The sequence below is a fragment of the Rhynchophorus ferrugineus genome, unplaced genomic scaffold (genome assembly GCF_030347505.1).
Source record: "Rhynchophorus ferrugineus isolate W39M unplaced genomic scaffold, kcgeb_rfMv2 rfM102, whole genome shotgun sequence".
NCBI lineage: Eukaryota > Metazoa > Arthropoda > Insecta > Coleoptera > Curculionidae > Rhynchophorus > Rhynchophorus ferrugineus.
Genome location: NW_027472680.1, coordinates 430,956 through 458,910, shown reverse-complemented (window position 1 = coordinate 458,910; position 27,955 = coordinate 430,956). Strand labels below are relative to the sequence as shown.

The window sequence follows — 27,955 nt, the reverse complement described above, 5'->3', positions numbered from 1 at the left end:
ATAGAAATTTAACTTCTTAGGAAATTTTGGCGAAATGTTTCGCCACGTCCAACATGTAGATATCGCTACCTTTAACATATTTCTTGTTTTATTCGCCATGCTAATGTAGAGAATAGTGTGGTCAGCTTTTTATAACGTTTATATATTAAATTATTATTTTATTTTATTACTAGGTGAAAGTTCGTAGCTGAAATGCATTCCCGTTCTAGAAAGTGTTGTGTGCCCGGATGCACAGTTAGAAAATGCATCATCGTTTTCCGTTAAAAAAGCGATCCTTAAGAAATGAGTAGAAAACTTTAAAAATCCTAAACTGGTTGGTTAAACATGAAGCAGTTTTATTATCGTTACTACGCGTGACATTTTTGCGATACATTTAAACCTTCCTTTAAGTACTTATGAACAATTTAGTGATGGTGAAAATAATACCACGAGCCCAGAACATGTACAAATAGAAGTGGATCAAAATCAAAATTATATAAAAGGTATATTGAAGGAGTCAGTCACATTTCTGTTCATAATTATTACCATTAATTTCAAAATTGTCTTACTATATTTGTAGTGCCTATTTCCATCATTCCAGGCCTACAACCAGGGTGTTCGAAACAAGTATCATCGACACTTGAACAAACTCCAGAAAGTAATGGTACAGTTTGTATTAATTCAGCCAATATCCCCCTTTCTGCTCATTCTTACTGTTAGTTACTTGACTATAACTTCAGTCCAGATGTTCCTATAAGAGCAAACAAAGTTTTACGTTGTACCGTAGTGTATATCTCAGGTTATTTAGTGAAACTTTTTAAAAAAGAAATGAAGTGTGATTTTTATTTACATACAATTATGAATAAATCAGTAGACCCACAAATTGAGACTGATTTTATAGAGACAAGACAATATATCGAGTCCGAAACTCTAACAAAATTGTTTTAATATACAACAAGTAGTCAGTAGGTCTTTGAGCTATATCTTAAATTATTCAGCGATTTTGCCATGTCGATAATATAACAAAATTTTTGTCAAATGTTAAAAAAGAGTAAATTAAAACTCCTTCAATTGTACATTCCATAATGATCTTTCGGATAAAATATTAAAAGTACTGACGGAAAGATGGAAGAGATAATTTTAATTTGCTATGCACCAAAGTTTTTTGCTTATGATTATATATATATATATATATATATATATATTATATATATATATATATATATATATATATATATATTATATATATATCTATATATATATATATATATATATATATATATATATATATATATATATATATATATATAGATATATATTTTTTATATTATATTTATATTTTTAGATAAATTTCGATAAATGTAGATAAATTTACATTATAAATTTATATTTATTGTTATAGATTATATTTATATGTATATTTAAATGAATTTAATTGAATAAATTTAGTTCAGAAAAAAATTGTTTTTTATTTAAAGGTCACGCCAAGGTTGTTACGTGAATTTCGCTTTGTGTTCTTAGTGGGGAAAGGTGCGCTTCTTCGAGTGCAAACGCAAAATTTTGGTAACCAAATTATTACTTAATAAGTCTTTTTTTTATAATTTTAGATAGTTTAATATACGATTGTATTGAAATATAGTTTATTTAGTTTTTGATTGAAATATTTAGTTTATATTATTTATTAACTTTTTTCTATATATATTGCTTTGTTTTATATTATAATAGTAGAATTAAGTATTTAATCAAAGCAAATCTAATTGCTATGGAAGGACAAAATATGGAACAAAAGAAGCTTTTCTATTTTGAAAACTGTACGAAGTTATATACCTGCACTAATTTGAATGTCCATATCAAGATACTCTCCTGCCGAATCTTAAGATAATTTTATGTTTTAGAAAAATTATCTGCATTAAATCTGAAGGGTGTATTCATTTTTAAATATTTTACTTGTGAAAATTAATATAGCAGCAAGCAAATATTGAAATAGCGTGGATCCAAAACAAAGCATCCTGCTATTAATGAAGATACCAAAGTAACAAAAATACTTTACACATGTAAGTTATGCGAGCACACTACCATGAAAGCGAATCTTCTAATGAATCAACAGTCAACTCATAACTTAAACGTTGAGGAGTTATTGAAATTTAATACCTTTAAAGAATTTCAAATATGCGAAAATCATATGGAGCAAACCCCAACCTCGTGTCAAGAGAGAAGAAGCTATATTTCTTTATATTGTGCTAGCATAATATTTCAGTGTCCAAGGAAGTTCAAGGAAGAAACAAGATAAATACACATTGCCTAGCTAGTATTAAATTAGAACAAAGGTGAAGAATATGAAGTGGAATTCACCAAAACATATTTTGGACATGAAAATACCTTAAACTCCTGCAGCTCTCGAAAACAAATAGAGAATAAATTGTAACCAAATGAGCAGCTAAAATACTATTTAATATTATAAAGCATGATCTAAGAGACGATGTGGATATTACTAATGTAAGAAGAATAGATTTAGTAACTCATAATTATTTACAAAACATAAAAGCAGCTTATGATTTTAAATCTGCAGCTAATAGAAATGAAAATGACGCCATAAGTGTAGAACCATGGGCAAATGAGTTGAGAGATACAGGATGTGTAGTGTTATATAACCCAAAAGGTATATGGACATCTACCCCAATTAGAAAAAAGATGATAAATTTGCAGTTATTGGCCAATGTTACCACAATCTTAGTGTGTCCATATAACTGAGATCCTTAAGGAATAGCCCATAGAAAATCGATGAAGTGGCTGCAACATAAATAAAATAACATTCTCCTATTGTCCTTTATATTTAAATAAATTATGTTTATTGTAATATTGTTGTTTTGTATTTTTCCTAATTTCATAAGTGAAACGTAGATATTTTGAGATAAATATGTATTAGCTTACCTAGTACATTTAAACATGTTAGTAATTGTAATTTCAATTATCGCAGTAATGTCAATTTCATTTATGAGGTCTAATTAATAAAAATCCCAAATAAGGAATTCAGTAAATCATTAATATTAGTGTATTATAAGGTGGTTGATAAAATAATACTAGATTAAGGGTATGCTTTTGGCCATAATCAAACTATTTTATCAGTACCATTTTAATACGATATTGATCTTACAATATTTATATTACAAATAAATCAAAAGAGTTTTGAAGGTCTAGTTATGCAGGTATTTGATATTTCGTATATTTTTGAAATGAATAGCTATTTTGAACTTAAATATCGTTAATTATTAATTTTATTTAAATTTCGGAATTTAGATTGTTGTTATTCAGAGAACGTTTTAGGAGAGACCTGAAGGATCTACAACGGATTTTCAAGTTTAATATTAAGATATATTAAAAGCAACTTATATCTTTATGATAAATTGATTATCAATCCTAATGTATTTAAAAATCCATAACTTTCGATCTAGTAGTGCGATATTTTAGACCGTTTCATTTAGGGTCAGTTATGTTTTTTCTTAAATTTGAAGGAAAGTGTAAAGGAACTAGAGGGGATTGCCACTTCTTTTTAATTGTACAATTTGTACAAAAAGACAGAGATTCTCGAAATTGCATTAACTAATATTCAAAAACAAATAAATGCCCTAAAGCTACAACTAAATAAACAAAGCTCTGAAGGCAAGGACAAACCACCAAGCCAACAAAAGTAGTCCAATTGTTACATACGAAACAGATGAAGAAGAATTGCAGACAGAAATAGGCTGAATAACGGTTAAAAGTAAAAAAATAAAAGCAAATAATTCCCCAGGATCACAGCAAATAAAAGTAAAACAAAATAATGAACAAAATAAAAAAATTAGAATGCCCAGGTTACCCCCAAGTATCGTAAGTAATATTACCGACTTTGACTTGCTTTACGATGAGGTCCAAATATATAATATTCAAAGCAACGGTACTAAACAATGGACAAATAAAACTCGACGCCGAATGTCGTACAATATTCACAAAAATAACAGATTGTTTACAGTTGCTGAAACTGTAATGGCACTCTTATGACGACAAAAAAACAGAGGCATCAAAACTATGACAAAAGCGCCTCCATCAACAGCAAAAAATGAAAAATTAATGCAGAACTACACCGAAATGGACTTAAATGTTTAAATGCGACAAATAGTTAAAAAAAAAAGGAAAAACCAAAATTAACAAAGGAGAATTTTTAGTCCACAAGAAGCCATTACGTCTATTTATGTTAGCCTTTGAATAAGATACGGACACAAAAAACATTTTTGGTATTTTAGAACAGGTATAAAAGTATTTTTGGGGTTGAAATAAAAATAAAACCTCTAAAAAAATCAAACTTAATACCGCAATGTAAATGATGCCAATTGCATGGACACATACAGTAATTCTGCAGAACAGAACCCAGATGTGTAAAATATTCATGTAAACATATCACCACAGAGTGTGACCCAAAGAAGTTAAGCCGAAATGTGCAAACTGCAATGAAGCGCATCCGGCGAGTTATAGAGGATGTGTAGTTGCTAAAACAATACAAGGGAGGAGAAATAGAATAGCTCAAGTTAAACCTCAAGAACCAATAAGTGAAAAGAAACAACCGAAAAAATATAATAACGTTCATGGTGAAATGACTTATGCCCAAAGTATCAGTCAAAATAAGCAAAGAGACACAAAGGAAGATGAAGCAACCACCAACGAATTGCTACTTAAACTAATAGGAAAGCTGGACAAACAAGAAAAAATGATCGAATATTTTTACGCTTTATATACGCTACCCTAAAAGTATTCCTAGATATGCAAAAAATAGATATTTGCCTAATATCAGAAACCCATTTAACAAAAGAGTCCTTTATAAAATTTAGAGGATATGCATTTTATCATACCATACATCCAGCTAACACCGCAAGAGAAGGAAGTATAATAATAACAAAAAAGAACATTTACCTCCATCAAGAACCCCGGCTCAGTAAAGAAGAAAATTAGGTAATAGCACTAACTATTAAATCGAGCAGATACAAGAGTGCAATAGCCGCAATTTATTGTCCTCCAAGATACAATCAAAAAAAGGAAAATTATTTGAATGTCCTAAGCAACCTGGGAGAAAAATTTATAATTGGAGTTGATTCCAATGCAAAAAATATTAGATGTGGATCCAGAATGACAACAACTAAAGGCAATGAACGGCATAAAGCAGCTGCTGAACTAAGATGTAGTTACATGTCAACTGGAAAACCAACTTATTAGCCGACTGATCAAGAGAAAACCCCAGACCTGTTAGATTTCTTCATAATAAGAAACATAACATCCAACTATAAAAAGATCGAAAAAAATTTTGAGCTAAGTTCAGATCATACGCCAGTGATTCTGACGTTGAGCGAAAATATAATAAGACAAGAAAGAAACCCAACGTTAACAATCAAGAGAACAGACTGGGAACGATTTGCTGAAGAATTGAACAAACGAATTTAACTAAATGTACCCCTCAAGACAACTGAAAAATTAAATTTTGAAGCAGAAAAATTCGTAGTTGATATTCAACAAGCTGCTTGGAAAACGTAAATTACGAAAAAAATGGCAACAAAACAGAACACCTGAAAATAAAAATAATTTAAACAATATAACCCAAAGAGTGAAAAGGGAAATACAGGAAATTGAAAACAAAACCATTAATGACTATCTGAGAAATTTGACACATGATAAAGAAACTGATTACTCAATCTGGAAAGCACCAAAATATTTAAAGCGTTCATGTCTACACAGTTCGTCTATAAGAGACCTATGTGGAAATTAGGCACGTGACAATCACCAAAAAGCAGAAGCATCTGCTGAATATCTAGAAAATACTTTCAAACCAAACGAAACTAATATTGAACATATTTTGCCGGATATAGAAGCTGAAAATTCGATGATTGAATTAGTGACGTCGAAAGAGTTAAACAAAGTTATTAAAACTGACATTAACCCCAGGAAATCACCAGGCTACTATTTAATAACAGGAGAACTACTGCAAAAACTACCAAGAAAGGGAATTATAAAACTCACCAACTAGATCAATACAGCATTTAGATTAAAACATGTCCCAGACATTTGAAGATTGTAGGAAATTATAATGATCCCAAAACCTGGGAGGTCACCAAACGAAATAAGGGCCTATAGACCTATATCACTGCTGCCAGTAATATTTAAGGTTTTTGAAAAACTCCCGTTGAAAAGAATCAAACCGATCATATAGAGAAAAAAAGCCTAATACCAACACACCAGTTTGGGTTTTTAACAAGCACTCAACAATTGACCAGTTCCACAGAATAACAGATCTTATTGAAAAAGCCTACGAAAGTAAAAAAGTATGCTTAGCTATATTTTTAGATGTAACACAAGCCTTCGATAAGGTTTGGCATGAAGGCCTTGTGCTTAAACTACAGAAAATACTACCAAAACAACACACCTAACTATTAAAATCATACATTACAACCAGAATGTTCAGAGTCAAACTAGAAGAAGCTTACTCTATAATAAAAGAAGCTAAAGGAGGTGTACCACAAGGAAGTGTACTGGGATCAATGCTTTATCTGCTCTACACTTGTGATATACCTCAAATGGAAAATATTACGAAGGCTACATTTGCTGATGATACTGCAATTATAGCTGTCGGAGATAATACTGAAGAAGCCTCACGAAAATTACGAAAGGTAAGTGACAGTTTCAATAATTGGACACAAGCTTGGAAAATAAGAATTAATGAAAGTAAATCTGTACATGTGCAGTTCATAATATAAACAAACCGTACAAGCACCAATAAGATTAAATAACAGTATCATTTAATATAGCAACAATGCTAAACATCTTTGAATGAATGTCGATGCAAAACTTCGCTGGAAGTAACATATAAAGAAGAAAAGAAACGAACTGGAATTGAAAAATAGGAAAATCTACTGGCTAATTGGAAGAAAATCACAGTTAACAGTATATAATAAATTGCTATTATATAAGCAAATACTAAAACCTATATGGACATATGGAGTTCAATTATGATGGGGATGTTCTGCAAAGAGTAACATAAATCAAATAAGTCAAGTCAGTCAAGAAATTAAGAGAATTGCAAGGGAGCGTGAGGAAAGATTCCATTCTCATCCGAATATTGAAATATTGCAACTATTGGATATCACAAGAACACGACACAGACTCAAAAAAATCAAATCACCTGATCTTGTGTAGCGTTGTGTAGTGAAGTGCATATATTAAAAAATTCAGCAGTGACACGTATAAACATTATTTCACCAGAGTTATATACCTAGATTTAAGTTATTATAAAGACAAATCGTAGGTTAGACGGAAACTACTAGTAACAATATGGTAATTAAATAATTTAAAAAATGTTAAACATACAGCCTGTTGTTCACGATTAATAATACCTGGAAAACCCATTGAACTATTCGCAGCAATAAATATTACTACATGTAATTATTACTCTGGGTGTAAACCCACTTATTGGGGCAGTAAAAATTATCAGACCTACTGGACTTTTACATTTCGAAAGGCATCTCTTCAAATCAAATACAAATCGAGAGATTTTGCGAAGTATCATTTGATCACACTCCAGTATTGTTAGTACTAGGTGCGACAAATCTGAAAAAAACAAACAAACCCAATCCTACTAACACATTTACTAGCAGAGACCCGTTTAGTCTTATAATGCAAGAACCTATAACGTATACCAACCGAGAGTTATAGAATCTACACTAGATACAAATCCTGTTCATAAGGCCGATGTTGCTGTAAATCAGATTTTTCCTATGGAAGTTTCCATAGAAATTTATATTAACATCAATCCTAAAAAGGCTGGTTAATAAAAGAGCTTCCACGAAAAGTAACAATCATGTTGACATTGCTTAAAAAACCTGATAAACCAGTAGACCAAGTTAGATCTTACCAGCGTATTTCGCTGTTACCTACGATATCATTATTATATGAGAAACTGCTGTTAAGACGCATTAAGTAATTTATGGAAATACAAGATTTCCAATTTGCAGTTTGAAATCACCTCTCAAAAATGGACCAAGCGCATAGAGTAACAGCGGTGATTAAAAAGGCATTCGAAGAAAAGAAATACTGCCCTGCAATATTACTGGACGTCTCACAAGCTTTTGACCGGGTATGGCATTTGGGATTAATATACAAAATGAACAGATTGCTTCCGCCCAATTACTGTTGACTCCTCGAATAATAACATTTTGAAAAAATTTAGAGTTTTAGATGAACGAGCAATCTCTACACTCAACCCTATTTCAGCTGAAGATCCACGTATCCCTACAACAGAAGAAACAATACTTGGAACATTTGCCGACGACACAGTTTTCATATTAAAAATTGTCTAAGTTGTCTAAGGCGGTATATAACGTACAAGTAGCGGTAAAAAAATCTAGAAATGGACTAGAGACTGAAAAATATTGCTTAATCGCTCTAAATCCGTCCATAATTTTGAATTGAAGTAAAATGACAAAAACATAATTAAATCACTTGACAGATGCCTGATTCAAGCAGATTCAGCTAAATACGTCGAAATACGTCTCGATAGTAGGTTAAACTAAAAAGCTCATGTTAGACAAAAAGCAGAGCAGATTAGACTCAAAGTCAAGCAATTGCATTGGTTAATTGGAATATACCCTCCACTTGATCTAAAATCAAAGAGATTGGTTTATCAGTCAATCATAAAGCTAATTTGGATCAATAATTGGTATGCACATATGGGGTTGACAAATGCCATATATTGATAATACGCCAAACATCAAACAGTTTTGCGAATAATTATCAATGACCTCGAAATCAAATGGATACAAGAAGTGATCCAAGATTTCGCCTTGAAATACGGTTGCATAATCACAGTAACGTGGAAGCTATACAGCTATTGGACAAGACGCAGGAAATCAGAAGAGCGAAGCGAACCAACCCACAGGAACTTCTTTGGTGTGTATAAGTGCATCAGTGTATAAATAAATTAAAAACTAATCATTATTGTATGCCATTCTAACGTATTCTTTCGGTGGCGGCTATTCCACAAACAAGGAACCATTCAGACCGTATTCTTGAAACATAGATACGGCTCCGTCAGATAGATGGATCAGGTGTCGTACCCTACATATATAGGAAAAATTACAAATATTCCACAATAACGACAACTTGGCGTTATCACCGGCAAGCCTTTTGTCAGATCTGATATATTGATTGTTTTGACTAAATCATTGTTCTGACGAAGAAACGTCTGCAAATCTTAGACAATAGGTGAATTATAAGTTTTATCAAATTCTATTATTAAATAAAAGTGAATAATACATTAAATTAGTAAAATAATATGAAATATTATTTAATAAATCCAACTCAATCTGGCTATACTTTATATTTTGATAATGCAGTTAGTGTAATTAACATGTTTGATGCTTGAAACTTAAATATTCTAAATGTAGAACGTACAATACAATTAGATATAATTCCGGAAATTGTTATTAAACTTTTAAAATTAAAATTTCTCCCAACGCTTCTTTTAACGAAGAAAATATTGATAAAAACGACGAAATTGTAATAGAGCTAGATTAAATTTTTACCCCCAAAGCTTTATGGTAAACGAATATCCCCAGACGGCATTACAACCTTTTATAAAAGTAATCAGTCGCTATTAAAATAATTTGTGTTAATATAAATAATAATTTCTTTATTTTGAATTATTCTTTTTTTATGGTAAAAATGAAATAGAAAAATTTAATATACTTGGAATAAATGTAACCTATGTTACACACTCTCACAGCATAAATCTCTTAATATGTTTTCAAAAAATCTCCTTTCGATGGTATTTAGGATTTATATTTTCTAGTGAATATTTTTCAGGTTTTGAATTCTTATAGCTTATAAGCGGGGAAAGCTATCAACTATTTTTTTAATCAAAGACAATCCTCATCCAAATATTCATCCAATTCAAAAGATGCAAAGAAGCAAATTACGTGAAACAATTTTTTAACAAAATATTTAAATTTTGATTTACAAAATAAAATTAAATATGTACGTATATATGTTTTGGCATTGTTTGGGATAAGGGTGATCCTTTGACTTTCAGTTGTAAAATAAAATATCACATAAAAACAAATTTTGAGTATCCCACAATTACTAAACCTATGGGTGCTGTTATAACCTAAAACAAGAAATTAAAAATCAAATTTAAAAGTTATTTGATTAGAGAATATTAGAATATCGCCATGGAATTCTCCAACTGGGGTAGTGCCGAAAATACTTGACTAACTAAGAAAATGAAATCCATTGTAGATTTAGTATATCATGAAATGAAAGTGAATTTTAAAAAAATATGTAGGTCTTTTTGATATTCTAAATTTGTTTAAAATTTCGATGAAATTGTAAAACCTCTTAATTCCATATTAAAAAAATAAGAACATATTTTTAAAAATTTAAAAAAATTATAACATCTGATAGTATTTTAATGTATCCTAACTTTGATAAACGATTCATATTAACAACAGATGCTTAAAATTATGTAACTTGTTTAATTCTTTCCGACTTGAGGGATAATGGTAAAACGGAACGACCGGGTAGCTTCTCGAATATAAACAAACACGGAAATAAAATACTAAACAATTGAAATAGGATCATTGTCAATTGGTTGGAAAACTAATCCTTTTAGACCTTATATTTTTGGAGTAATATTTCAATTAGCCGCCGACCACAGATCAGAAACAATCAAAATCTCGAAATACAAAGAAAAATTTTAATAAACTATTTTTAAAATCGTTATATTGTAGGCAAATTTAGATTATTTGCCTTAATACATTTTAGTCCCATTTATTCATTTATGTTCTATTTTTTTTACTGTGAAATATGATAAATTATCCAAATGAAATCGAAGCGCCCTAAAAGTTTAAATGTTAGAAATCGGAAAAATGAAGAAAACGAGACTGAAAATTTTAATACAAATACTAGTACTATGCAAAACTATATTTATATTGCTTAAAACTATATTATATTGCGATATTTTGTTAAATATATGACTTGCCTCGATACAAGAGCCAGTATAGAAAGGAGGAAGAAAAGTTAGTAGAGGGCGCTGTGACTTGTATCGAGTGGGTATAAATTACCAGGGATCAAAATAAAGTTTCTCTTTTGTTCCAAGGCCATAAGTTGTGTATTAATTCCGTCCCGTCCCGAATCATAAGTGATTCGTAAAAGGTTATGGGCCCAGAGTTCTCGGTGTAAATGAGAAGTAGTAGGGTCACGACGGAGGGTGCAGGGGAATGTAAATTAGGTAAAGTTTTTAGTTCGGTATAGTGTATATATAATTATATATACACGAAGGAAAGTGGAAGTAACAAGATGGTTGTATGCAACAGACGGAAATTAATTTCGGGGCACTAGAGCACTCAAAGATCAATGACCATCAGAAGGAACACCAGAAAACTAGAAACATGTGATCTTGAGTTATCAGTAAGAAGGAAGAAAACATTGTAATCAATGTAGTAAATAGTAATGCAGTAATTAAGAGTTTAGTAAATCAATCATATGTATAATATACAAGGATCAGTGAAGCACTAGTAAACTAGTAACATGAGATCTAACAGAATTATCAGTAGGATAGGAGGAAAGATTGTAATCAATGTAGTAAATAGTTATGGAGTAATTAAGATTTTAGAAAATCAATCACATGTATAATATACAAGGATCAGTGAAGCACTAGTAAACTAGTAACATGAGAATTGACAGAATTACCAGTAGGATAGAAGGAAAGATTGTAATCAATGTAGTAAATATTTATGGAGTAACCAAGAGTTTGGAAAATCAATAACGTGTATAATATTCAAGGATCAATGAAGCACTAGTAAACTAGTAACATGGGATCCAACAGAATTATCAGTAGGATAGAAGAAAACATTGCAATCAATGTAGTAATTAGTAATGAAGTAATCAACAGTTTAGAAAACTAACCACGTGTATGATTTACAACGATCAGGGAAACTAGTGTGAAAACGAGTAACATGGGGTCCAACATAATTATCGGTAGGACAAAGAAACATTGTAATCAATGTAGCAATTAGTAATGAAGAAGAGTTTAGAAAATCAACCATCTGTGTTGCAAGGATCAGAGAATTATTGAAAACTAGGAACAAGGGGTCGAACAGAATTACAGGTAGAATGAAATCTATTGAACCCAATGAAGAATTTTTAATTTTTAAGGATAGAGAACAAAGTTACTTAGCAGAGTTTAATTACAAAATATTAGAACTTTGATATAAATATCAATACGATTGGGACTTAAGAAGAAGGATAAATCTTGTTCTATGAGAGTAGAAGCTAAAGCAACCAGGAGCCCTTTCTACTTTAAAGAGGCAAGAACAAGTGCAATCGAAGAGTTAATTTATTCAGATATTTATAGACTAGTAAACCCAATATCTGAAGATGGAGGAAGATATTTATAAAGGATAGAAAATACTAGATGATTTGTCCCATTTTACCAGTAAAAATCCTTAAGACAGAAAACGAAGCTGAAGATAATTTCAAACAATACATTAATGAATTAGAAAAACAGCATGGAGTAAAGCTATTTTGGAGGAAAAAAGGAATTCATTTAGAATATAGCAATAGCCCATTCATCACAAAGTAATGGAAAAGCGGAAAGATTAAATAGGACATTATTAATTAATTAAATTTAGTTCTGTATACGAACTAAACAAGATACCATCGATTAAATCGAGCATTGTATAGATGAGAAATTCACCTAAAGGTTGGAATACAAAATGACATGAAGAGCATATAGTGGATTTAATGGACTGTCTTTATGAAGTTAAACAGTTTATTGGAATGGAAAAAGCGGAGATTATTACACAAATTGATATTAATATTAATACCAGCAAAAGTGGAAAATAATTTAGTTATAATTTAAAGGGTACTATAAAGAAGATTAAAAGGCAGTTTTATATAAGTTTCGTTAGTTACAAAATCGCATCTAAACAGACCAATTTGAAAATATATAGAGAGACTAGAGAATATATATAAGATGAGCAGATAAAATTCCAAACAAGAATCTGTGAGTAAACCGATGCAGATAATTTTGCAAGAGAAAGGAAATTAGACGACCATGAGATATGTGTCGCCTATTGTCTGCTTATTTCAACAGAAAAGACACCAACAGCTGAAGCTTTATCCGAAGACATAGAAGAAAGCCCTAAGCAAAAATATTTAAGATATGATAAAGACGAACAGCACTTAGACAGTTCAGGGTTATATTAAAAAGATTCTGATTTCGAGCTGGAAATGGAGTGATAATGAATCTGATAGTAATGGAAATAACAAACATATTAGGATTTGATTCTGATGAATCTGGTCTAGATGAAAATAAGAATAAAACAAAGGGAACTATGAAGAATGGTAAAAGAAAAGAAAAAATAAAAGTGAACACCCATTAATAATTGATTTGGAGTATAGAGATAAAGATCAGAAGAAAGCTCATAAAGCAGAATAATGTTAGTGAATGATTGAGTTGAAAGTAATAAATAAAGGTGATAGAGTTAGAAAACTGGAGAAAACCAAATTGAGTACAATATTAGAAGCAGAAAATGGAGATAGTAGTGATGAATTAGTCATGATACCTCAGTGATACCAGAAGGCCCTGGACTAATCTAAGGCGGAAGTGGACTTGAAGGAGCAAGTTATGAAGACTGGTACGGTAATCAACTAGGAAGTTTTAATGGATTCATACTATTTGATAAAAGCATCCCAGAGGCATGGAAGAAATTCAATGAAGAGAAATACATGTGTATATTTGGCATCCCAAGAACAAACTATAAAATCGATATTAAATTGACAGTGTTGTAGCGACTATTTATATGATTGTTCAAAGAGAGAATTGTTTTTAAGTAGAAAACTGACCGTTACGTTTGTTTATCACATAATTGTGTAGATTTATTTGATTAAATTATTAATTAAAGTCAAAATTCTCGCGATGTATAAATAAAATAGTTCTTTAAGTTTGAACAAATTTGTATGTACAATGTAATAGTTTTGTTCTGGCCATTTAAATGTACTTTTGTAATCTTTATTTACAATCTTAGTTAGGTTAAGTTATATAGTACATTTAAATTGAAGGGGAGTGTTTAATATATGACTTGTCTCGATACAAGAGCCAGTATAGAAAGGAGGAAGAAAAGTTAGTAGAGGGCGCTGTGACTTGAATCGAGTGGGTATAAATTACCAGGGATCAAAATAAAGTTTCTCTTTTGTTCCAAGGCCATAAGTGGTGTATTAATTCCGTCCCGTTCCGAATCATAAGTGATTCGTAAAATATTTTAGTATTTGCAAAATCTAATTAACAAAAAAATGTATTTAGTATGTTTGTGAATTAGGTTAACGTATTGTAGACTTAAGATAAACTGCAATATTTCAATATGCAGCTAGCCGCAAATCTGTAAATCCTACACTCTTTTCCCTATATGTAAATAATAATTTAAAATATCGACAACGTAGCAGTCGATTTGCCGTCATTTTGACCTCGAATGACAGATTTTAAGTGGTGTTTGTATCCTCTAGTAGATGTTTCTGCACCACAGTCATAATGAAATGCTATGTCTTGTAATCACAAAACAGAGTAGGAATAGGGATTTTATGGAGATTTCTTTTGTCGTATAGTAGAACAATTAGTATTATTTGGTTTAAAATTTTTTAACCAACAACTAATTTCAGCATGGGCCTTTTGGCAATGATTGAGTACAAACGGATGACTTATTTCTTGATTTAAATTAACTATTCGTATATTCCCAGATTTTTTTATTTCTATTGCCGCTTCAGATTAAAAAGATATAGTACGTATTCAATGTTACTTAATACAGTGCCTCAAAGTAGGTCGTTGTGGTAAATGAATCAAGTGAAATTTTCCATAATCACTAAGAGATGGGCTATAAGAAAATATAGATAGGTATTTTTAACCAATTACATAGAGGGCACCTGATGACTCATTCGCTAATCGAGGCAGACGTGGTATCAGGACCGAGCGATGGGAATGCTGAGATGTACACTTTTTGGATACTAAGGCCGACGCCTTGACCAGAAATCATATAGTTTCTTAGAGTCTCTCGAAGAATATTTTGCTGACGTAGTTGATGTTACGATACAATACGTTTGTTATTGTAATCACCATTGCAACACCCAGTATATTATCAAGATAGTGACCATTATAATGTTTGTTGAATATTTGTATTTTATTTACCAAGAAATAAAAGTATTTCATACAGGACATTGACGCCAATTCAAGGAGTTGTTGCATTATAGGCAAGTTAACTCGGAAATTATTTGTTAGTAAACCCAAGAATAAGGTCTGTTACATATTTTTCCTGTACTATTATATATATATAGCTAACATTCAAATAGTAAGTATGTACTGTATGGTATGTACCGAACTTTGACAGATTGACTTGCCTTAACAATTATAATGTTATCACTTACCCCTAATTTTTAGTTTAGATTAATTGCATATCCAAACCATTCTAGCTTGTGCACTAGCAGCATCAGATAAGGAATTTTACCACGCCATACAGCGTTTTTACGCTAATTCAGTTCAGTTATTTGTAGCTTCTGTTCTGATAAGACGACAAGCAAAGTTTCTACACAGTCTGATTTTACCATTTTTGAAGGGGATAATCCATCGGCTATTTTGTCACTGTCACCATTTATTTTAATACAGAAATTTTTATTTAACTCACTCTTATAACCTCAGCACAGATGTTCTAGTCTTTAAAATATTCATTATATTCTAACCTTATTTGTTTAAGTAAGAGGCCTTTATTCGACAAAAATACTACCTTATTGGTCCGACAGGTAAGACAAGGCAATGCGTTTCGATCAACGAACTAAAGGAGACTGTTCTGGAACCATTCGGTGGTGCGGCACGGGAACATATCGACAACGTGCAGTCGACCTAATATCATTTTGATCTTGAATGGAAGAAGTTGAATGATATTTCCAACTTCTAGTGTCACATTCCCGCCGAGTTAATTTGTTTAATTTTATGTGTTCCTTTCACTTTCAAGGTCAACTTTTAAAAAAGTATATGGATATAAAGGATGAATGAAATATAGATATTTTTAACAGCTACTGCTACTAGAAAATACTTCGATCTTTCACAAAAAATTTGTAGACATTTGATGTTGATTTAATAAAAAATAAAAATATTGGTATATAGGCTGATGTTTTGTAAATAGTGTAAAAAGTATATTAAAATATGGTAATATTAATAAATCTTTAAAATTAAGTAGCAAGGTGCATCTAATTTTTAAAATGAAATATCCGTTTTCAAAATATTATTGAAGGAAATATCAAAAATATAAATATGGATTTATCAATCGAAAACATCGATTTTCATTCGCCATCTCTAGTTTACGCTGTGATCTACCACAAATTGCTAAAAAATTTGAAAAAAGAATTGCTCCTTTGAAATATTTTAAACTTTAAATGCGTTTATTTATGTGTGAATCGCTTATGATATAACTCAAATTTCTTCCAAACTTTCTTAAAAATGCTGCAAATGTTATTGTTGTAAGTGTTGTTCGATTATATTTTACATTTTAGAAATGTTTTTTTTTAGATCGTGTTAGAAATAAAGTCAGTATTTTAAATTGCGATTTAACATACACACAGCGCACGGCCCAAAAAAAGATTGATATTATTTAAATATTGTAAAATGTACATTAAAGTATCGAATTTATTAATAAATCTTTTATATTAAGTAGTGAAGTGAACCTAATCTTTTAAAATTAAGTACCAAATTTAATAGTTTATTAAAAATAGTTAGAAGGTTTAATAATATTTATGGAATACTTTTAAAAAATTTTAAAAAATATCGGTTGACGTAACTATCGATATATCGGAGGTTACAATCGATTTTGTTTCGTTATCTCTAGTTTATTCTTTGATCTTCCGTATATGTAACCAATATGAAAACATAAAATATTTTGACAAAAGAATATGATAAACAATATTTGCTATCTTGAAATATTTCAAAGTTTAAGTGCATTTATTCACGTATAAAAGTTTATAATTTAACTATTAACAATTTATATTAGTGTATTTTTTAAAATATCTTAAAAACATATAATACAGAAATTTAAACAATGGAGATATTAAGAGAGTAATGTATGACCAAAGAATTTAAAGATAATACTTAACCGATATTTTACAGTCCCAATGAAAAAGTTATTTGTCCATACAATAACTCACATCACACATCATACAGAGAGTATCAAGGATGGAATTACATTTGAAGAATTACATTATGTACATATATTTGAAGAAGTGCAAAGCTGCTAACAGCGGGAATATTGTACTAGTCCCTTGTGATTACAATACATGTCACCGTGTACCACCAGAAGAATTAAATGTAAGGTGTATTATTTATTAAAGAAAACCAATACAAGTTTTTTTTATGCTAGTTACACCATAGTATCTGCCCGGATAAAAAGTGTATAGAATTGCAGCTAATAAAAGAAGGCAGTGAAGGTGAAAACACCTCTAGAACCTATTAAACTTGTACCAGTTGATGATAGTTGAGATAATGTAATTTATGATTTTAGAAAATCCTAATAATCTATAAATATTATAATTTTTTTGTATTTTTAGTGTGAGGGCCCAACTTATAATGCAGAGCAATATTGGTCTCGAACATCAAGTATTGAGAAGTTTAGACACAGGGTCTGCTTTAAAAAGACGGAATTTTCGGAATTCTGAAAGACAGAGAATAGGACAACTTACAGACACTGCCGTACCCAATAAATCCAAATTGAATAGTTGTCAGGATCGTGAAAATGTAATATGAAGTTTTGAGTTTCTCTTCAAAATTTGACTTGCTTTGATTGTTTTCATTTTAGACAAACGTACCACAAGCACCAGTGGTTTCATCACAAACAAAGACAAAACACCTGACGCAATAAGTGATGTAATAATGAAAAATTGGAAAAGTCCAAAAGCTATAATATCCAAACCAAATAAATTATGTTCTATTTAAAAATTTTATTATAAGTGTGCGATATGAAGTGTTTATGCGATTTATTGAAAATTCATTGTTTCATGTTATAAAAATGTGCTTAATTTGTGTTTATTAACTATATATGATTTACTTATGCAGTTGACAAATATTTTAAGAGATAAATAGTTTATTCTTTGTTAAACTTATTCCGTATTTTATTTTTTTATTGTTAACATATTCATTGATTTTTTTATTTTATTACTTCGGTTATCTCATCATTTGGTGTTTTGATATGCCAATAAGTAGAAGCCTTGTTGAGTACCAAGTTCTGCTTGCTTAGGATTAAAAATTAAATGACTAAAAATAATCAAAATAATAAGAAATCTATATACAAAACAACATTCCTCCATAGAAAATGCCACCATATAACTCAATTTAATTCCAATTGAATATTGGATCAATTAGAAGACAGCATTAGATAAATGTGTGTTATATTTTTAAGGAAGATAAATTCTCCAGAAATTCATTTTATATTGGTGTTATGCGCCAAAAGTGATAAGCTATAAAATGCATAGTAAAATATTAAACACTAAATGTATTCAAATTATTTTTTGTCTTTCCGCTCAAAGTAATTTTATCAAAGTGGTTGAACAGTAGGAGGTAACAAGTGTTCGATTGTTTTACACAATGAAAATATATATTCTATTATCAGATCGTATTAGACATAAAGTCATTAATTTAAGATGCGATTCAGAACACAAAGAGCAACTGGAAAGTACATCGATATGTAATACAAATGTATAGTTATATTTAAAAATGTAAAGAGGGCTTGCAAAAGGGGCATACCTATGTGGGGTACTCCAACGATAATAACAACCACTAAAGTTACCAATGCAAGTGACAACAAATTAGCTTCCGATATGAAGGGTACCAAAAACCGGGGGCCATCACGAGCGACGTTGCTATGAATATGATTATATATAATTATCATATGATTATATGGTAATTATATATTGATATATGATTATATGATATAACGGTAATAAATCTGTCTTGTTCATTTATACTGGTGTCTGTAAAATGTTTTTCTCTAACTTTGGCACCAGCAATAATACCAGTTTTTGATATTAAGGAGTCTGTTAAAGATGATTTTCCGTTATCTACGTGAGCTATGACGGATATATTACGGATGTCTGGTTTTTAGACCATCATGGCACAAATTTCATCTGCTATAAAATTCACCTATATCAAAAATAAATGTTAAGAATTCGTAATGTTTAGAAACATAAAATAAATTTCTGTAATATCAGAAGAAAGCTCATAATATTGTTTGAATATTAAAATTAAAAATAGTATATGAAAGTTCAACCATCTGGTGTATTTTATGCTATTGATTTAAAATGAACTTTTCTTGTAGTTATTAAACTGTCAATCCCATATTTATTCTTACCTTATTTGAAATAACTGGAGTAATAAAAATAATATAATTCGAAATTTTACAATAAAAATCTATTCAAAATAACTTATTGTTATTTTGAATAGATAAACTAATTCACAAATATTAAACATTTAAACTATATTGTTATTATATATATATATATATGTATATATATATATATATATATATATATATATATATATATATGTATATATATATATATATATATATATATATATATATATATATATATATATATATATGTATATATATAGTATGCATTTCATACTGTTGTGTAATGTTGAAAATCGAAACAGACCAACTAACAATCCATTTAAATCCAAATTAAAACAAAGCAACACAACACCCCTTAGATATTTTAATTCAATTATCTTTCCTTCTTAATTTTTAAGTAGATCTGCAGTAAACTAAAAACTGTGCGAATCAAAAGTTCCAACAGATAATGTATTTTGAGGCATTCCAGTAGCGATGAGACGTAATTTCACAATTCATGTTCCAGGAAATTGCGAAAAGTTACAGATGTAAATTGTGCTGCTATATCTCTTCGTGGTATATTGTATTCCTTTTAGAATTTTGTAGAAAATTGTCTATCTGTAGTCATGTCTGTGTAGTAGTGCGTCTGTAGTTGTTTGTTTATTACGAGATAACGCCAAAAGCATTTTCAAAATTGCATCCGTTGTGATCAGAACTTGAGTATAACCCTTGTTAATTGATCGAAGGAGCCTCATAATCAATATCTCAAGCATATCAACATATTTTTTACTCTTCATGGAATTTTCCCAATACGCATCACATATACAACAGCTGCTGCGAATACATCTTAGGAAAACGAAATAAAGGAACATTTTGACGTTTTTAAAACATTTTTTGTATTTTTCGCTTTCTATGTTAACAGTAGTCGTCTATATTAATATACTTCAGACCTATCATAGTTTTCAGAATATAAATAGGTCATACCTTATTTCTAATCCATCTGTAGATTTATATATTTTAAAATTGGTTTTACTGATCGCATTACAGTTTATGACGACATCTAATTCCTGGAGCAAAACTTTATCATGTATAGCTAATATATAAAAACATCAAATGGGCCGCCCGTAAAACTGCTGTAAGTTTTCAGGTGCCGACATTGAATGCCCTCTTTGTTCATCGACTTGAAAAGATCTGCATCATAAGTTTTAGGTCTGTCGATTTCTCGGAAATTTGTTGTTTGTAGGATGTTTCTGCACCACAGTCATCATTATAATGAAATGCTATGTCTTGTTATCGCACAATTGAGTAGGAATAGGGAATTTATGGAGATTTCTTTTGTTCTAGAGTAGAACAATTAGTATTATTTGTTTTAAAATTTTTAACCGAAAAATAATTTCAGCATGGGGCTTTTTGCAATGATTGAGTACAAAGGGATGACTTTACAATTATTACAGAACAGGAAGAAGGCGGGACGGTGTTTTGAACTTGCTTAAAATTCTTTTCTTTCTTGATTTAAATTAACTATTCGTATATACCCACAATTTTTTATTTCTATTGCCGCTTCAGATTAAAAATACATAGCCCTATTCAATGATACTGAATACAGTGCATCAAAATAGGTCGTTGTGGTAAATGAATCAAGTGAAATTTTCCATAACCACTAAGAGATATACCGTTAGAAAATATAGACCGGCATTGTTGGCCAATTACATAGAGATCACCTAATGACTCATTCGCTAATCGAGGCGGACGTGGTAACGGGTCCGAACAATGGGAACGCTGAGATGTACTCTTTTTGGATACAAAGGGCGACACCTTGACCGGAAATCATATAGTTCCTTAGAGTCTTTCGAAGAGTATCTTGCTGACGTAGTTGATAAACGATTGTTTTTGTAATTGTTTGTTGAATATTTGTATTTTATTTAACAAGAGATAAAAGTATTTCTTACAGGACATTGACACCATATCAGAGAGTGATTGCATTTTAGGCAAGTTAACAGGGAGATTATTTATAGCTAAACCAAGAATAAGGTCTATTACATTCTTACCCTCTACTATTATATATAGCTTGAGATTCAAATAGTAACAATGTACCGGAATTTGATAGATCAACTTGCCTTAACTATTATAATTTTATCACTTACCACTAATTTGTAGTTTAGATTTTTGACAAACAAATTTTGACATCATGATTGACGGCACAGCTTGTGCACTAGAAGCATCAGATGAGGAAGTTTACCACGCCATACAACATTTTACGCTAATTCAGTTATTTATAGCTTCTGTTCTGATTAGACGACAAGCAAAGTTCCTATACAGTCTGATTTTACATTTTTGACGGGGATGGTCCATAGGCTATTTTTATCACTGTCACCATTTATGTTAAAAGAGTAATTCTTATTTAACTTACTATTACAACCTCGGAACAAATGTTATAGTCTTTGAAATATTCGTTGTATTTTACCACCACACACACTTGACAGGAGAAGAATCTCACTTCTGACGTCAGTAATTAATTAAGATAAAAAGGTCGTATTTTTTTAAATAAAAGACTTTTATTCGACCACAATACTAGTTTATTGGTCCAACAGGTAAGACAAGGCAATGTGTTTCGATCAACCAACTAACGGAGACTGTTCTGAAAACTTCTAATATTACCAAATTAAAACGGTCGGAGGCGTTGCCAATTATGCTCTCCAGACTATTATGTTAAATACGGGTAGGGCAGGAAGTTTCCGTCCAACATGTAGAAGTCGCTACCTTTAACACATTCCTTGTTTTATTCGCTATGCTAAGAACCGTGACGGAATCTGATTCGTCCATTTCGTTCTATGGTTTGTTTATTTTGCTCACCATTTTCGATGTGCCTTATGTAGAGGACAGAGTGGTTAGCTTTTTATAACGTTTATGGATTAAATTATTATTTTATTTTATTACTAGGTGCAAGTCCGTAGTTGAAATGCATTCCCGTTCTAGGAAGTGGTGTGTGCTCGGATGCACAGATAGCGATCCTTACGAAATGAGTAGAAAACTTTAAAAATCCTAAACTGGTTCATTAAACATGAAGCAGATTTATTATAGTTACTACGTGAGACATTTTTTGGTACATTTAAACCTTCCTTTAAGTACTTATGAACAATTTAGTGATGATGAAAATAATACCACGAGCCCAGAACATGTACAAATGGAAGTGGATCAAAATCAAAATTATGTAGAAGGTAAATAGAAGGAGTCAGTCACATTTCTGTTCATAATTGTTACCATTAATTTCAAAAGCGTCTTACTACATTTGTAGTGCCTATTTCCATCATTCCAGGCCCACAACCAGGCTGTTCTAAGCAAGTATCATCGACGCTTGAATAAACTCCAGAAGGTAATAGTATTTGTCCAGAAGGTAAGTTTGTATTCATTCAGCCAGTATTCTCCTTTCCGCTCATTTTTACTGTTAATTACTTGACCATAACTTCAGTCCAGATATTCCTATAAGAGCAAACAAAGTTTTACGTTGTACCGTAGTGTATCAAGAGACAAGACAATATCTCGTGTCCCAAACTCTAACTAAATTTTTTAATATACTGTCAGTAGTTCTTTCAGCTATATCTTAAATTATTCAGCGATTTTTCTATGTCGATAACATAACAAATTTTTTATAGATATGTCACACTGTGGTATACTGAGTATACCACAGTTGGACCACATCGAAAACCGAACTTAAGTTCCCTTCACGGTTTATCACTTGTTCGCTTCGGAAAACCTATCTAAGCTCCTTAGATTGCTTGAAATCCTTAATTTAGATGATATCATATATGAACATGATATCACCAAAGATATGAAACCATGAACATAGAAAAATATGAATATTTTTTCGGCAGCCCTATGGCAGAGTCGTTGGTGGAACTCCCTTGGTGGAACCAATTCAGTACATCTTGTTCTTGAAATAATATATTTTAGTTTTAAATTTGAAATGAATTAAAAGTATATTATTATCCCTAAATAAATCAAATGCATCATAAGCTATAAAAATTCAAATGGTTAATAAATAATAGTTTAAATAACAAAGCCGGTATGGCTAAATCAGTAGGCAACAATGATATTCCCAGAATTGAAAGAAACATCAGCCTTCTTCATTCCTTCAGAAACCTTCATTTCTAAAATTCGAATGGCACACCATTGAATATCCGCAGCCTTTACATCACTATCAGTGATCTGAAGCACGTTTCATTTCGAATTAGGTACAAGTGAGAGGATTTTCTCAATCATGCACAAATTTTCTGCAGAATATTACCAATGTCTCTAAATAAATGTATATCTCAACGAATTATTGCTCTCATAAACATATTAAATTAGATCAATTTTAAATTCAACGATTCATTTATACTATAAAAAGAATAACATATTTTTCAGAATATATCCCTAGATTAAATAGAGGTTAGGTTAGTTCATTCAGTTATTTGTAATGTCACAATTGCAAACTTAGGCAACACTCGCAAATTTCTTCAAATGTTTTTAAATTAAAAAGGTCCTATATAAAACAACACAATTTAAAATATAAACTCTTATACCTAAAAAATCATATACTTAATATGCCTGTAATAATTTATTTGTTTATATTAAAGTTAATAGAGCATACAAATTGCATATAGAAGTAATACTAATTTAAAAACAACAATCTTATAACAATTTGACAGTTGCCATGGTATCATAAAACATTCTCCATAGATTACTTGATATATATTATTCGCAATTGAAATGACAAAGGTGACAGTGACAGAAGGTAGTATATAAGTAGAGATTATAAGAGTAATGTACTTTTTAAGTATATAAGAAGAGTGTTAATTGAAATAATATAAGTAAAAAGTGAAATGTCGAATAAAAAAGTTTATGTAATTAAATTGGCATCAATTAACTCAGCGAACCGACAAAATATGGATAACGAATTAAGTCGACATGTTGTCCTAGACGCAGTGAGTAAGACCGAAACGTTACCAGAATTGCAAGAAGCATCATGTTCTCCAGTTATAAAATTTGGATGGCACACAATAGACCTGCAGCATTTGCCTTACATCATTGTCGGTGATTTAAAATATGTCTCCATTAGAATTATAAAACATAGGTTGTGTAATAATTTTACGAAGTTTTCACCAGAAGTCCACCAGTGTTTTCAAGTAAACTATGATCCTCTGAATAAATGGGAAGCGTGTTTATTTAATGAGATTAATTTGCAACATTGCGATGGTCAATTTGGAAAACTTTTATTCATAGAAAGCAGAGATACGAAGATGTTGTTGGAGGACTTTCTGCACATGTACGATTTTCTCAAATTCTGCGGTAGAATTATGTTCGCTTTAAGTAAAAACATGCACAATGATATAAACGAGGATTCCTGCGGATTTCTACAAATTGACGAAAACAAATTTGTACCCTTTGAGGTAAGAAATGGCGAAAAATATTCACCGATGTTCTGTTTCGAAGGAACCTGCTGGCAGCTGAAAGACAAGTTCGTGAAGGTCACCAAATGGGAGTTAACTTATTTGCGGTTTTTGTTTAGGCTTCAGGGCCTAGAGAAAGAAGATGTTCAACTAAGTTCTTGTGATTTAGTGAATATTGTGGATGTTAGCCAATATTTTGATCATCAAGAAAGCTTCGTTCCCAAATGGCCCGTTGCAGATTACACTTGGATGAGTGTAGGCAGTCAAATGAATGGAAATGTTAAATAAAAGAAAAATTTTTAGTCAGTAACATTCCAAATCTTATTATAGGTTTTATAGGCTGTTAAATTAGTATTAAGTTCACTAATATTTTTCTTATAAGAAATTAAAATTTTTTATTCTGTTATGTGAAATTTGTTTTTTCATCAATAAACGTACTATGTTAATTACTGCTTATTATTTTTGAACAAATTATAGTGGTCCATAAAACCTGCTCGGATGAATGTCCATATAGCCTAATGTTTCTCTGAGGTTATGTTTAGATTTCAGGTTAGATTCAATTATTCGGTTTTTTTTCAGTTACAGAGTTGAAATATCAACTATGGCATTTTATTTATCATTAAGTGAGATAGTTAGAGGTGGTTTTGAACAAGTTGTGAATTCTTGCAATTTATAAAACCTCAAGTAGATGACTCATTTGATAACAGCTGTTGGTAAGTCATATCTAAAATTAACTACAGATTCGTCATCGCCACTGTCATCTACTCGTTTGAACGAGGAATATAGCTGATTACAAATTACTTACAAATATATAATTTGAAAACAAAATCAAAATAATCGGTATATCAAAAACATTGATGATATAACAACAATGGCTTATTTTTGTTCATTTGTACGTTTATTTTTTCTTTATATACTGGTACTTTGTTTATAGTAATATAACATGGCATAGAAGGTAAATAGTGATAAAAAAAAGAGAAATATCATATACAATAAGGATTATTATTAGAAAAAAAAGGTTATAATTAAGAATGGTTAAATATTTGGGCTGAGTTATATGTATAAAAACTATTAAAACAAAGGCAAAAATTAACATATGTTTATAACGAAATATTTTAAAATTAACAAAGCACTATATAATGTAACACACCAACATACACATAATATTAAATAATAAATAATCATTAACTTATAGAATTTTCTTATTCCTTGTGGAATAGTGTCCAATGGGTCATTCAAAATATAAACTCAAGCTCCTAAAATATTCGCAATAAAATTTGTAAATAGAATATAGAAATGAATAAAATCATCTTTATAACAACAATACTAATTTGATGTAAAATCAAGTGGCTGGTGATGAATTTTTGTTATTGTTATATGTCTCCGTTCGAATTATAAATGAGAGAATTTTCTCCACGATGAACAAATTTTCACCAGAAGTTTATCAGAGCCTTCGAGTAAATTGATATCCCCTTAGCGAATACGAAGCTTCTTTATTTAATGAGATCAATTTTAAACATTGTGACGGTTCATCTGGGAAGCTTTTATTCGTAGAAGGCAAAGATAGAAAAATATTCATGGAAGACTTTCTGCAGACGTATAATTTTCTGAAATTCTGCACCAGGATCATGTTCGTTTTGATTAATAATATATGTAATGACATACATGAAGATTCCTGTGGATTCCTGCAAATTAATGTAGATAATTTGGTACTTTTCTGTGAAAACGGCGAGAAACGGCGAAAGGTATGCCCCGGTATTCTATTTCAAAGGCGACTGTTTGCAGTTGAAAAACAAGTTCATAAAGGCCACCAAATGGGAAATGACATATTTTCAGTTTTTATTCAGACTTCAAGACCTGAAGAGAGAATTCCTCCATCTCAATTCCTGTGATATAGTGAATATTACCGATATTAGGCCGTATTTTAATCCCCAGACCACTTTTGTTCTCATGTGGCCCATCACAGACTGTGCTTGGATAAAAATAGGCAATCTGATGAAGACAAATGAAAACACTCAATAGAAGGAATGCTGAAATTCTTTAGCTAGTAAGGTTAGAAATGTTATTAGGTGTTACGAGCTTTTTAACAAGTATTACTAGATTTATATATATTGTTCTTATAAGGAAATAGAAATATTATAGTATTAAATATTTTTTTATTCGGAACGTAATACTGACGAAACATTATAGGAAAATTTGAAGTCAGCGTCATCTGTCGTTAAAATATTGAAATATTTGAGCACTAGTTAGGAATCACTATTGGGTCTAGTATGATTGTATCATTTCCCATCACATCATAATACAAATTGTCGAATTTTTTTTAACTTAGATGATGATTCATAAATAAATTGATATAACAAATAATATTTTAATATATATCAAAATAATTGAAAAATTGGGTGTAATTAGTATGTAAAAATATATATGAGTTGAAATGAAATAACAACAATAACTTCTAATTTGGATTTGTTCAGTTCTTCTGTCATATAATCGATATTTATAATCATTCATCTAGCATCAATCATTAATGAACTTCAGTCTAGGTAAGATTTACCTCGGATACAAGTGTAAAAGTACATGTCCCAATTCAAAGCACAAATATCAAAATCAAATAGTTCCCGGTCGCTCTTTCTCATTTCTTTCCATAGCGTTTTCACGTTGCTGTTCTCAAACTTCCACTCCTTTGTAGCATAGTAACTTAACATATCTACAATTTGATTTATCTTCTTGTAATTCTCTCGCTCTACAACATAATATAGACATTTTCAAATAATGTTTTAGATATTTTTCAGATATTTTTGGGTTTATATTGGGTTGACAAGAAAATATTTTACATATGTATGTACATAATATGTACAACATTGAACGTCTCTTTTTTACTAAATAGTGTTTATCTGTTCCCCACGGCCCTAGATATGATTTCAGAAGATATCCGGTCTTACCCAGCTTGGTTACCGACGTGGCTGATCGCAGTCACAGATTTTCTTTTTCGTATTATAAACAATCAAAAACATAAATTTACCCAGCCGGATTCGAAACCGCTACTATCGCAACAGTAAGAGGGCCTTCCTGTCGCTCTTGACCACTGTGCCAACCAAGCCGGCCCTTTAG

General features: G+C 30.6%; 2 protein-coding genes across 3 annotated transcripts in view; both read right to left on the bottom strand.

The window, feature by feature from the left end:
- Positions 1 to 27,955, bottom strand: part of LOC143205932 (eukaryotic translation elongation factor 2-like) — a 52,016-nt gene that overhangs the window by 8,758 nt on the left and 15,303 nt on the right. The gene's annotated exons all lie outside the window — the stretch shown is intronic.
- Positions 689 to 27,570, bottom strand: LOC143205944 (putative fatty acyl-CoA reductase CG5065). Its single transcript, XM_076418952.1, has 2 exons — positions 27,399 to 27,570; positions 689 to 730 (listed from the first exon to the last, which is right to left on the bottom strand). The coding sequence occupies exons 1-2, from the start codon at positions 27,547 to 27,549 to the stop codon at positions 708 to 710; spliced, it is 174 nt and encodes a 57-aa protein (XP_076275067.1). The 5' UTR covers positions 27,550 to 27,570; the 3' UTR covers positions 689 to 707.

Coding starts and splice junctions, on each gene's coding strand:
- LOC143205944 (XM_076418952.1), bottom strand. CDS start 27,549: ATGTTAAGTTACTATGCTACAAAGGAGTGGAAGTTTGAGAACAGCAAC. Junction 731..27,398: donor CTTTTACACTTGTATCCGAG/GTAAATCTTACC, acceptor TTGCTCTTATAG/GAACATCTGGACTGAAGTTA.